The 14,284-nt window shown below is 36.6% G+C and overlaps 1 protein-coding gene across 2 annotated transcripts in view; it reads left to right on the forward strand.

The window, feature by feature from the left end:
- The window catches only part of THEMIS (thymocyte selection associated), a 195,219-nt gene that overhangs the window by 76,592 nt on the left and 104,343 nt on the right, over positions 1-14,284 (forward strand). For both annotated transcript variants that reach the window (XM_047758998.1, XM_047759008.1), the window contains one exon: positions 11,944-12,992. In XM_047758998.1, coding sequence (XP_047614954.1) covers positions 11,944-12,992 — 1,049 coding nt within the window. The remainder of the gene's footprint in view (positions 1-11,943; positions 12,993-14,284) is intronic.

Here is a 14,284-nt window from a genome sequence, read left to right on the forward strand (position 1 = left end):
CCATGTTCTTGTTTTAAGAATGCAATATCTTATCTCTCTGAGAATACTTGACTATTTCTTAAAGTTTTCTACTGTTCCTTGAATTTTATCTGCCTCTTTGGGGATTTTTTTTTAAGTTTTGGTCTTTCATTTTTATTATATTTTTTCCTCAAACACTTGGTGATTATTTGCCATTTGTTCATATTTATATGTGAGACATATTTTTAACTTAATTTACAAGTGAGGCACTATTTATGTACAAGCTTTTTTTAAAAAATTAATTTTAGCTTTCATTTTCTCAGCTTTTTTCATCAGAGAATCCCCCAAATTCAAGTCCTGTGAATCTTTTCTCCAAATCTTGTTCAATTTTATCTGAAAAGTCTCTTCTTGATAGCTTCTGGGGTTATGAAACTATTATAACTGAGTGGGGAAGTTGCTGTGGGTTTCACTGTTCCCCTGTAGATTTAGACTTAACCTTCTTTGCTTTTAATCCCACTCTTCTTCCCTGCACATCTATGCGTACTTTCCAGATTTTGGAACCCTGTCTTGTTTCCTGCACAGAGAGCAGTGGGAGGGGTTGACTGTCACCTGTCTTCCCCAAATTAGAGCTGAAGACCTGGGTTTAACCACTCTTCAAACATTTAAATAATCCCCTTGTTTTGTCCTCTACCTTCTCTTCCACCTTCAGAGGGGCCTTATGCCTCCAATCGTAACCTTTTGGGGATCCTGTGGAGCAAAAGGAGCTGGCTTTTCATTGGACTCCAACTCCTTAGGCACATAGGCTTTCCTATTTCTAGTCTGCCAAATCATTGACCATTCTTACAGCTGAGTTCCAGCTTTATTTAGTGTAAGGATTACAGACATCTTTTTGAATCATTGAAACTTTTTCTTTTTTCTTTCTTTTTCTCTTTTTTACCCTGTGGTAGATTTGAGCGAAGAAAGGGTTGAAAAGCAACATATGTATTTCACTCGTAAACCTCATTACTTACTTAAATCTATCCTAGCCCAGAGTTTTTCCTGGATCTAGTAATAATCCTGAAAGGACTAATTGCTAATATTACTAAATGAAATTTATAAACTAATTTTTTTTTTTTTGTAGGGCTGCACCTGTAGTATATGAAAGTTCCCAGGCTAGGGATCACATCAGATCTGCAGCTGCCAGCCTACACCACAGCAAGGCAGGATCCAAGCCACATCTGTGACCTGTGCCACAGCTCATGGCAAGGCTGGGTCCTTAACCCACTGAGCAAGGCCAGGGGTCAAACCCTTATCCTCACGGATACTAATTGGATTCATGACCCCTGAGCCGCAATGGGAATTCCCTGGACATTTTTAACATAACATAATTTTCCATAATTTATAAAACTATCTGAATCAATGTCTTATGTTTTTATTTTTATCTTCTCAATGCTTGAGATAAAGTAAATGTTCAGTATTCAGTAAATTAAATACATGAACGGATGAAGCAAATAAAATAATTGTTTCTGCATATATATATCACAGAGTACCAAGTTCCTATCTAGCTTAGATTTCTTACTCACCATATTCAGATCTGATTTGTTACAATGACATATTTATGAATTTAATAGCTAAGGAAGATGAATGGTCACTTCATAGCACCGAAGTTGATGTTGCTTATGTTTATATAATAACTTCAATTTTTATAAGTGATGTTTTCCCTAATGTGTCTGTGAAAATACCATGACATAACATGATGCTTAGAACCCATGGATACTCTACCCAGCTTCCATTTCATTTTCTTTCCTTTAGGTAGAAATTTTATTGCTAAAAAAATACCAAACAGCAAGCAGCGGAAAGTACAGCTTTCACTATATATATAATGCTAATAGTTGATAGGTTAATATATATATATAGTTTATGTATTCTTATATATAATAGTATATAATATTATATATATTAATTAGTTAATTAATTTTAAGGAATTGGCTTATGCAAGTTCTACATCTCTGATAAGTTCTACATCTCTAGGACAGACAGGCAAGCTGAAAACTCGGGCAAAAGTTTATGCTGCAGTCTTGAGGCAGAATTTTTTCTCTGGGAAATCCATTTTTGCTCTCTAGACCTTCTACTGATTGGATGGGGCTCATCCATATAGTGAAGGTAACATCCTTTACTTAAAGTCAGCTGATTTAGATGCTAGCCACATCTCTAAAATACCTTCACAGCAATACATGTATCAGTGTTTAATTAAATAACAGGCTGCTTAAGTCCAGTAAAGTTTGTGTATCAGTGAAGAAAACATGTTAATATGTATTATTCAGTTAAGAAAATGACTCTTCACTTTTCTTAGCTTTTATAAACTAAAGGAAAGTGTAAAAGAATAAGGTACAAATAAACCCACATAAAATGCAAGATTTCTCTAGAAAGATCCTGATGATATTTTTTTTTTCTGCTACAAATGTTTGAGGGTGATCCAAAAGGAATTTTATCTATAAATACAAACAAAAGTAGAGCCAGAGGATGACTACCTTACAAAATGGAAATTCACCGGATAGCTTCTCCTAATTTGAAATGAAACTATTTTCTCCCATCTGTAGGTTGTCTTTTTTTTTTTTTTTTTTTATGGTTCCTTTTGCTGAGCAAAAGCTTGTCAGTTTGATTAGTCCCGTTGGTTTCTTTTTTGCTTTTGTTTCTGTTGCCTTGGGAGACTGACCTCAGAAAACATTTGTATGGTTGATGTCAGAGAATATTTTGCTTATGTTCTCTTCTAGGAGTTTGATGGTGTCTTGTCTTACATTTAGTCTTTAAGCCATTTTGAGTTTGTTTTTGTGCATGGTGTGAAAGTATGTTCCAGTTTCATTGATTTACATGCAGCTGTCCAGTTTTCCCAACACCAACCACTTGCTGAAAAGACTGTCTTTTTCCCACTTTATATTCTTGCCTCCTTTGTCAAAGATTAATTGACCATAGGTGTCTGGGTTTATTTCTGGGTTCTCTATTCTGTTCCATTGGTTAGTGTGTCTGTCTTGGTCCCAGTACACTGTCTTGATTACTGTAGCTTTGTAGTATTGCCTGAAGGCTGGGAGAGTTATGCCTCCTGCTTGGTTTTTGTTCTTCAGGATTGTTTTGGTAATTCTGGGTCTTTTATGCTTCCATATAAAATTTTGGATTGTTTGTTGTAGTTCTGTGAAAAGTGTCATGGGTAATTCGATAGGGATTGTACTGAATCTGTAGATTGCTTTGGGTATTATGGCCATTTTTATGATATTAATTCTTCCAACCCAGGAGCATGGGATATCTTTCCATTTCTTTGAACCTCTTTAATATCCTTGATTAATATTTTATAGTTCTCATCATGTAAGTCCTTCACCTCCTTGGTCAGGTTTATTCTTAGGTATTTAAATTTTTTGGAGTGCGATTTTAAAAAGCATTGTATTTCTGTATTCCTTTTCTAGTATTTCCTTGTTAGTATATAGAAATGCAACTGATTTCTGAAGTTAATCTTGTATCCCACTACTTTGCTGATTTCTTTGATCAGTTCGAGTAGTTCGGTGTGGAGTTCTTAGGGTTTTCTGTATATAGTATCATGTCATCAGCATACAGTGACAATTTTACCTCTTCTCTTCCAATATGGATACCTTTTATTTATTTCATTTGTCTGATTCCTATGGCTAGGACTTACAATACTATGTTGAATAAAAGTGGTGAGAGTGGGCATCCTTGTCTTGTTCCAGATTTTAGTGAAATGAAACTGAATACATGGAAAAAATTAATTCACAGAAAGGAAGAAAATCAAGATCAAATAGATGAATTATAAAGCATATTTTAATTTGAAAGTCTAGAATAAGGCAAGCTCAAAATTATTAGTGCATTTAATAATCATTGCATAAGAGTATAATGTGATGCAAAAATGTAAACAAAACAGTCCACTGAATAATGAGAGCTGTAGACAAAACTTATGAAAGCACTTCAGAGAAAAATAAGTAAGGTGTTAGAAAGTGAATAACAAAAAATCAAACGTAGAAAGTGAAAATTCCAAAAAATACTTGAATTGTTTAACAGTAATAATATAGGAGAAACTAGAAATTGAGAGAAATTTCAGGCTAGAATTCACAAAATTTGTTGAGAAAAAATATGTAGAAATAATCATCTTGCCTTTAAGACTTAAATAAGATTGTCTCAATAGATTTCGATCTGTGTAGTACTAATTAATGTCTAATTACAAAGGATAGATAAAGGATAGATCTTTGAATGCTCTCAGTCTCAGAATTCTCCAGAATTCAATATTAGTTGTCCAAGGAAATGTGCATTGCCTAACATTAACCAAGCTTAAATGTATATCTCTATTTTCTCTTTAAAGATAATTTTTGGTGAGGTACCCCAGATTCACACTTAACTAAAAGAATTGTTGCAGGGAGACATGCAGAAAAGCATCACGTTATGGTTAATATTAGTGCTAATTGTAAAGGGACTTTCCCTGAAAGAATAGGCAGAAAGACAAAGTTTAATGAAATGACTCAGAAAGAGAGAGGAAACCAATGCTACCTTTTTAGAGAAAATGGAATGAAAATTTTTTTCACAAGAGCTCCCTTTGGATAACCAGAAAACATACCCAAGTCAGAATGATTTGTGTTTACCCAGGAAGAAAATCTGGAAGGTGTAAGCTGAGCTTCTATGAGTATAGATCATATTTACTTTAGATTAGTTTGAAACTGATACATTTGTAATGAACATCTCCCGGAATGTCTCTCATGCTCTGAGTTGCTGCCTTCTTATCTCTTTATCAGTTTGAAGTAAAAATAACTTTTGGGGACATTTTCTAATTTAGCTTACTCTCTATAGCCGTTTTTATTTTTCAGGGGGAGAGGGAGTGTTAACAATTTTCCAGTTGTAAAATAAAAATACTTGTTTGAAAAGTGTGGGAGTTCCTGTTGTGGCTCAGCAGGTTAAAAGGACCTTAAGTTGTTGCTACATCTTTCATATCTATCTTTATCTCCATCTCAAAACTAGATGTGTTGTTTCTTTCACTCTTTTTCTGCCTGTGTAGTTTTGAGTCTTTTATATGATTCCATTTTCTCTCTTCCACAGTATATCAATTATACTTTAAAAATACTTTTAGTCATTGCCTTAGAGTTTGCAATATACATATATAATCTTAAGTTCACTTTGAAATAGTACTATATCACTTCATGGCTACTGCAACATAGTATTCCCATTTACACCCTCTTGTTCCTTCCTGTCCTTCATTTCATTATCCCTGATGCATAATCATCCAGTATATTGTTTCTATTATTATTTTGAGCAAATTTACCTGTTGCATCAATTAAAAATAAGAAAAAGTATTTTAGTTTTCTTCATTTATTTCTTTCCTAACACTCTTCTTTTTTTTTTTTTTATGCAGATCAGAGTTTCTGACTTATATCATTTGCTTCTCTTTGAAGAACTTTTATATTCCTTGAAAGGCTGGTCTATTGTTGACATATTCCCTCAATTTTTGTTTGTCTGAGAACATCTTTATTTCTCTTTCACTTTTATAGGTTTTTTAACTTTACCCTCTTAGGGTGTTTTGTCTTGTCTGAGAATTAAACTGTTATTTAACAGATTAAGAGGAGAAAAACATACAAATTACATAAATTTGATACAGGATCCTCATAAGAAAAATGAAGACCCACAGAATGCATGCTTTTAAATTGAGTTGAACAATTGAGGCTCTTGTGGAAAAGTAACTAAACTATGAGGAGAGGCTATAAAGGAAGATACAGATTCTTTTAACAAGGTCTGTGTGTACAGAGTTCTCCTGGCTTTGCCTCCTTGTTAGAAAAATGTTTTCTTTCTCCTGGTTCAGGGAGGACATCTTTCACATGGGAATTTTTATCTACTATTTTCAGAAAGAAGAAGGGAGATTAGAATATTCTTCTTGAATCTGCTGTTTTTCAAGTACATTTAGTTCAAAATAGTCCTTAAACTGAAGTAGTATATTTTGGGATGGCATATTCTGCCACCTTTGACTTTTGAGGGATAATTTTGTCCCATACAAAATTCTAGATTTTTTTTTTCTCTTTCAACATGTTATTAAAATACGCTGCTTACTATCTGTCTGCTTTCATGGTTTCCAAAGAGAAGTCCATTGTAATTCTCATCTTCCTTTCTCCACAGGCAAGATGAGTTTTTTTCTTCTGGCGTCTTCAAGTTTTCCCCCTTTGATTTTTCTCCAGTTTGAATATGATATGCCTAGCCATTGACATTTTGGTATTTATCCTGCTTGTTGTTAAAACTTCACTAATTTGGGAAAATTCTCAGCCATTATTACTTCATTATTGCTTCTGTTCCTTTCTTTCTTTTTTCCTTCTAGCATTCGTATGGCCTGTATGTTATAATATTTTTGATTGTCCCACGGATTTTTGAAATTCTGTTTTTTTATTGTTGTTGTTGTTGTTGTTGCTTTTGTTCTTTTGCTTTTGCTTTTCAGTTTGCAGAGTTTCTGTTGATATATCTCCAAGATCACTGATTAGTCCCTTGACCATGTTCTGTTGATGAACACATCAAAGCCATTCTTCTTTTCCTGTTTTTAATTTCTAGCATTTCCTTGTGGTTTTTTCCTAGAATTTCCATCTCCCTGCTTACATTGCCCATATTTTCTTGAATTTTCTTCCATTTGAGCCCTTAATATATTAACATATTTTAAATTCCCAATCTGGTAATTCCCAAAATCTCTTCCATATTTGAGTCTGGTTTTGATGATTACTTTTTCTCATCTGTCTATGCTGTTTGTGTTTTAACACACCTTGTGATTTTTCTTGTTGACAGCTGAGGGTGATGTCTAGGGTAAAAGAAACTTGGGTAAATAGGCCTTTAGTATGAGATTTTAAGCTAGGAGTTAGGCTGTGTTCAGTGAGGCTGTGTTCAGTGTTTGCTATAGCTGTAGGTGTCAGAAGCTAAAATTTTATGTAAGGTCTTTGTTTATTATCTCCCCTGTTGTCTTTCCCTAAAGACCCCTTCTTAAACATGGTCTTAAAGGCCATTCTTTCCATTGTAATTTCCTTTTATTATACAGAAATTTTCTTGATTTGATTGGTGAGGTGTCAGGGAGGGAAAGCTTTTCTACAATCCTTTAATTAGGTCTCAGTCTTTTACTGATCCTGCTTCTCAGCTGTCCTCCCCACATCCCCTTAATGAGACAGGATGGCTATTAGGGGCTAGAGTTGGGTATATTCCTTTTTCCAACATGGAAGGCTCGATGTAACTGGAGTCAGGTAATTCTCTTCTCCCATATTGGTTAGACTCTGGTAAAACCCAGCTTGGTTAGGCTGTGGTAAATCGTTTTCCTCCATCTTAGGCCTTTTTTAAGGATAAGTAAGTTATCTGGGTGTATTTCAAAATGCTTACTTTTCCCTGAGGGGATTTTCCTTAGATCTTCACTCTGAGAAGCTGGTGGGGCTCCTGAATATAAACCTGGGAAAGTGTTGGGGGATCATGCTAAGCCTGGCCCTCCAGAAGTTTTATCTCTCAAGCTTATCTATGTTTAATCTTCAGCAATTAGGGAATTGCTCTTGAAGTGTTCTTACCTTTGCTGGCTCCAGCAGTGGTTTCTGCTCCCAATAAGCTATAACTCTCTGTATTCATCTATCTCTCTAGTTTTGAGGGTGACAGTTGTCCTATGATCTCGGTTCTCTGATGAATCTAAGAATTGTTTATTTTCATTGCATGTGCTATTTTCTCTGTATTGAATCTTCCTTAAGGCATATGCTTCGTGATTATTTTTGTACCCTAAAAGTCTAGATTATTATTTTGTAGAAATTAAACAGTAAATTAACAGAATTGTATTGAATACACCATTGAGTAAGAGAAATTACAACCTAAAGAGACATGTTTTAAATGAAACATATGATACCTTCTGTGATGTGTAGCAGGAATTTTAGCAGTAGAAACATTTTCCCCCAATGAAATTTTTCATAGAACTCCCCTTGTTTACTAAATCACAACTTTTGAAGCTCAATTAAGGATGTTGTTTTGGCAGTTGTTCGTCATTCATTCAGATCATTTATTGAGTACCTACTATGCACTGGGCACTCTGTTCACACTGGGATATGATGGTGGGCAAAATAAATACTCCTCTACCTGTGGAGCATTATTTCCATTTTGGGGAAATAAACAATAAACAATGATTATAATAAATAAGCAAATTATTTGGAATGATTGAAGGTAAAGGGTGACATGGAAAATAGAGAAACAGGGAAGGGAGAAGACAGAGATAGTTGCAGTTTTAAATAAAGCACTGCCTTGGCGCATTTGGTGGCTATAACAAAATACCATAGACTGAGTGGAGTATAAACAACAGAAATTTATTTCTTATAGTTCTGGAGGTTGAGAATTCTGAGATCAAGGTGCTGGCAGATTTGGTGTCTGGTAAATTCTACTTCCCAGTTCATAGATGGCCATATTCTTACTGTTCCCTCATTCGGCAGAAAGTCAAGGGAGCTCTCTAGGGTTTTTTTATAAGGGCACTAATTGCAATACCTAATAACTTCCCAAAGGTCCCACTTCCAAAAATTATCACTTTGGGGATTAGGTTTCAACAAATAAATTGAATTTGGTGGGGAGAGCACAAAATAATTCAGAGTATGGAAAGCATATTTTGGGTAAGTTTCATGGAAAAGATAATATTTATGCTGAGAAGAAGAGGAGGGGAGGAGGAGGACATCATGTTGGCCATAAACACATCTGGCTGCAGGATGTGACAGGCAGAGGAAACAGGCCATGCAAAAACCTGATTAACAATAAGGAGGTCAGGGAGGCAGCAATAAGTTAGAGTGAGCAGCCCAGTGGCAGATGAGTTCAAAATGTTATCTAGGACCTTGGTAAGGACTTTGACTTTTATTCTAAGTGAAAAGGACTGCAGGGCTATGAACAAGAGAAAGACATGATCAATTTAACATTTAAAAGGACTATCTGGTTTCCCTAAACAGCTTTGACTGTAAACAGAAGACTGGTTAAGAAGCCATTGCAATAAATCAGGCAAGAAATAATGTAGTTTAGATCAGAGTAGTTCTGATGTAATGGATGTTGGGTGTTATGAAAAAAGAGGGAGAATCTAAGGATATCTCTGAGATTTCTAATGGAACAAGGAGAATGGAGTCCCCAATAATTGGGGTGGAAAAAGCAACAGATAGATTAGGTTTGGTTTGAGAAGATCAGAATTTCAGTTTAATCATGTTAATTTTGAGACATCTATTAGACATTCAAATGAAGATCTTAAGGAGATAATTTGGAGTGCAGGAGAATTATTTGGCTAGAGATACATGTTGGGGAATCATCAGCATACAGATGGTACTTAAAGACATGAGACTCTGTGAGATTATGTGGGTGTGAGTGTAGACAGAGAAAGGAACAGAACGAAGAAACTTTCAAAGGTGTGTGGGGTGGGCAGTGGAGAGAGTGGGTGGTGTGTAGAGGAGAAAAAAAAAACAGCAAAAAATTGAGAAGAATTATAAGTAAGATAAGAAGAAAATGAGTGAAAAAAATATAGCAAAGAGGAAAGAGTCAAATCTGCTCTGTCAAATGCTGCTAATCTATCAAGTAGGATGAGCTAGACCAGCATATCTTCAGTGGATTTGGTGCAAGAGTATTGAAGATAGGTCAGGAATCAGATACAAAAAAATTAACAGAAGTTGGATAGCCTGGCACGGAGGTTTTTCTGGAGATAACGTAGTCCTAAGGTACTAAGACAGTCCCTTCCCTGTAGTACCTGTTGTGCCCAAATATAGATTGGGACCTAGCTTGCATTAGGGTCCCTGTGTTCTGATGGATCAATGTAGAATGCTCAGGAAGTCCTTAGTGGCATCTGTTCTACCAGTGTCAAGTTGTTCCCTCAACTTGAGAAATGACATGAGTCTATAAACCTGTCTAGTCCTAGCTCTACAATTCTCAACATAGTTCATTTTGATCCAAATAAGTGTGATTTTAAAGTTCCTAAAATTACCTTGGGATTCACAGAAGCCTGTGGCAACAGTCTCAAAAGTTTGGATTTGCTGAACTTTATAAAATGAACTGACAAGTTTATTTTAGCCCCACCCCCACCTCTTTTTTTTCCTTTGAAGTATAGTTGATTCTCTCCCTTTTTTTTAAATGGAGAATCTTTACAGTTTTTACTGACCTTCAGCCTATAGACAACCATTGATTTTTTTTTTCTTTTTTCTTTTTTTATCTTTGAGAAAATAAAATATGTAATTCCATGCTATGTTTTTAGGACCTCTGTTACAGAGCATGTGCAAGTAGTATGACACAAATTATAGTTTTCAGGTGCTGCATAAACAGTAATATGAAAAGTAATAATCTAGGTAATATTTTATGAGAGAAGAATTCTGTCTTCTAAATCTTTCAAATTATTAACTTTCAAAAGCATACAAGGAAGAAAGGATATTGACAGAAGGGTGCTTAGATATACCAGGAAACAGTGATAGATCATGAGAAGGCTATGAAACCTTAAGTGTTAGGAAGTGATCAAGAAAAGATAAATCATAAAATGCTGTCAGTATTACCATATAAAGTTATTTTTATTGCAGGATCACTTATAAAGATACTATGTGGGATGCATTTGGAGAGCAAATGAATTCAGGACAATATTTTAAGTGTTTCTGTAATCTCAAAGAAAGATTTCTGAGACAGTGGGCTCTTGGAAAGAATATAGAGATTCTTTAGTCCCCAGTAACACATTAGGCAAATTGTGCATTGGTTAGCACTCCACCAGCATATCTAGGCTTCCTTAGTGGCTTCTTTGACTGTAACCCATCCTGTGCCGCTCCTTTTCCTTCTTTTTTTTAGGACCACACCCATGGGACATGAAGGTTCCCAGGCTAGGGGTCGAATCAGAGCTACAGATGCCGCCCTACACCACAGCCATAGCAATGCCAGATCTGAGCCACTTCTGTGACCTACACACAGCTCACGGCAATGCTGGATCCTTAGTCCACTAAGCAAGGCTAGGAACCGAACTCTCATCCTCACAGACACTAGTTGGATTCCTTACTGCTGGGCCACAATGGGAACTTCTCCTTTTCTATTTAGGTGTTAATGTGGTACCAGCAGAAAAAGAAATCATTTTCACATTGGAAAAAGACTGCATTTTGGTATTCACTTTCATATATTAATCTTGAGTACTCTATTTATTATTTTATTATTTTTAGGGCCACACCAGTGACATGTGGAGATTCCCAGACGAGGTGTTGAATTGGAACTGTAGCTCCAGCCTACACCACAGCCACAGCAATGTGGGATCTGAGCCATGCCTGCGATCTACACCCCAGCTCACAGCAACTCCAAATCCTCAACCCACTGAGCAAGGCCAGGGATCGAACCCGTGTCCTCGTGGATGCTAGTCAGATTCATTTCTGCTGAGCCATGACAGGAACTCCTAATCTTGAGTGCTTCATATCCCATGATTTTGCAATACGGTTGTATCCCACAGGATAGAATTTTGTATATGTAATGTTTGTCTTGGGCCATGTATGAAAAGGGTCTTATTTGAAGTACCAAAACTTTCTTCTAAGATAATTTTACATGCAATATGTGGACCTCAAAAGCATGACTTAAAATGATATAACACATTTTCTGGGAAAAAAATACATTGAAACATATGAACATACACACACATGTGATAAAATTACAAAGAAAAACACGGGAATGGTTAACACTAAAAGCGGGAGAATGATTACCTTTAGGTTGAGGTGAGGAGGATGTGATTTTGGTGAGGTTTGTAGGGCTCCAAGATACTGGTTAATGTCTGTTTCTAAAGCCAAAAGGATTTATGGGTGTTGGTTTTATTTACAATCTATTTCATTTTAAATTTTAAAAGAGGAAAGTTATGTATAAGAAATGTTATATCATAAGCATCTGAGGTTTTTTTTAATTGTATTTATCTATAGTACCTGGAGAGATTCTAATACTATTTCAGAGCAACAGTTTGATGAACAGAATGTCATAATCTTTTATTTATTTATTTTTTAGTCAGAAAGGATATAGTCCGTATCCTCCCCAGTTTAGATGTTGAAGTCAAAGACATTACTGACAATTATGATGCCAGCTGGTTTCTTCAGTTGCTATCTACACAAGAGCTTTTTGAAATGACCAGTAAAGACTTCCCGATAGTGGCTGAAATCATAGAAGCACCCCAAGGAAACCAACTACCCGGAAGCATTTTACAGCCTGGGAAAAGCATTGTGATCCACAAAAAATGCCAGGCATCAAGGATCCTAGCTTCAGAAATTAGAAGCAATTTTCCTAAAAGACACTTCTTGATCCCTACTAGCTATAAAGGCAAATTCAAGCGGCGACCTAGAGAGTTCCCAACTGCTTATGACCTCGAGATAGCAAAGAGTGAAAAGGAGCCTCTCCACGTGGTGGCCACCAAAGCCTTTCATCCCCCCCACGACGAGCTGACATCTGTATCTGTTGGGGACCAGTTTCTAGTGCATCATTCACAGAGGACTGAAGTCCTCTGTGAAGGAATCAAAAAAGTGGTGAATGTTCTGGCTTGTGAAAGAATCCTCAAAAAATCCTATGAGGCAGCACTGCTCCCTTTGTACATGGAAGGAGATTTTGTAGAGGTGATTCATGATAAGAAGCAGTACCAGATATCTGAGCTCTGTGCACAGTTCCGCTTGCCCTTTAATGTGAAGGTATCTGTGAGGGATCTTTCCATTGAAGATGACATCTTGGCTGCTACACCAGGACTGCAGTTGGAGGAAGCTATCACAGACTCTTATCTACTCATAAGCGACTTTGCCAACCCCAAGGAGTGCTGGGAAATTCCTGTGGGCCGCTTGAATATGACCGTTCAGTTGGTTAGTAATTTGTCTGGAGATCCAGGATCATTTCTAGTCAGGACTCTGGTCGAAGAGATCACTGAAGAACAGTATTACATGATGCGGAGATATGAAAGCTCTTTCTTGCACCCCCCGCCTCGCCCTCCCAAACGTCCGTCGGTGGAGGAAACAAAGTTAACCCTGCTCGGCTTAGCAGAAGAAACGGCAGTGAGTCTGCCTAAGTCTCCCAAGGTAAGGCTATGATTTTGCAGTTTTTCCTCTCGAGTGTTTTTTTGGAGGCAATTTCAAGTCCCTTCTGAGTTTGGTTTTTGCTTACTTTTCTTCCTTTTATGCCATATTTGAAATGAGCCTTTCTGATGCACAGTAGATGATTGAACATCAACAGAGCATAAGCTGTTACAGCATTTTGTATTTTGATGCTTCACCAGTGGATGTGACAAGAAGTTTTTATGGGATGACACTTGAATGTGATGACCCAAATTGCTGTTTCCATGGGTTTGTTAATTAGGAATGTTTTCCAAGGTGCCTCAGAAGCATTTCTCTTATTTTGGAAGGACTGTTCATTCTTTTTCTAGATGGAGTTGTTTTAATACTTCATCCAGGATACGCGCACACAATAAACTCCCTTCTTCTGAGGGCTTGCCAGTAGCATGCATCTCTAACACATGTCTTCATTTTGTTTTGTGTGCAGAAAGATGTAAAAATATCTTGGCAGAACTATGTGAGAACATGTGCATCTGCCCACATTCTGTCTATCTGAGAATTGTCGTTTTTAACAGTTCTATTGAAAAACAAAATCAATAAAATTGCAGGCAGTATGAGATCATTATAGAATCAACAACTCCGTAATCACTCTAAAGGTTTTGGGAGGGGAGGGGTTTCAGCTTCACTCGGCTTAAAGTTTTTGCGTCTTGGAAAATTGCCTGCTGAGTGCCTGGAAAGCACTTGCCCTTACAGCGCGGAGCTTAGGTTGTTTATCTGGCCAGCAGTGGTTCTCTGGTGTGTGGAGAGAGTGCATTCTGGCCTGGCAGATGTTGTGCTAGCAGCTTGGGGAAACAAAGCAATTAGGAAAACAAAGAGAGATGCTGTGTTTACTCTCAACGCTCAGGAATGAGAACAGCCTCAGGCTTCAAGGATGTGGGTATGGAAATACTTTTAATTTTACATTTCAGAGATTGCATTCTGATTATATGCTGGGGAAATCCAGTAAAGATCTTCAGACTCATCTTCAGGAAAAGATAAAAAACCAGCAGAAATTTCCTTTCCAGAAAAACAATTTTGAAGGCGTCATTTTGAATTAAACAACTGTTTCCAAATAATGTTGATTAACAGGCCGCTTTTAATGTGGAGAGATCTGGCTTCTCCTGTTTAGTATATTTTTATTACTGAATTGAATGATGTGAGAGATGGAATGTTATTCTCATTTTTAGTGATAGGCTGAATAATGTCTCACCCTCCCTACTCCCACCCTCTCACCCCCACCCAAGGTGTCTGTGCCTAAACCTCTGGAGCTATGAATATGC

The sequence above is a fragment of the Phacochoerus africanus genome, chromosome 2 (assembly GCF_016906955.1).
Source record: "Phacochoerus africanus isolate WHEZ1 chromosome 2, ROS_Pafr_v1, whole genome shotgun sequence".
Classification (NCBI taxonomy): domain Eukaryota; kingdom Metazoa; phylum Chordata; class Mammalia; order Artiodactyla; family Suidae; genus Phacochoerus; species Phacochoerus africanus.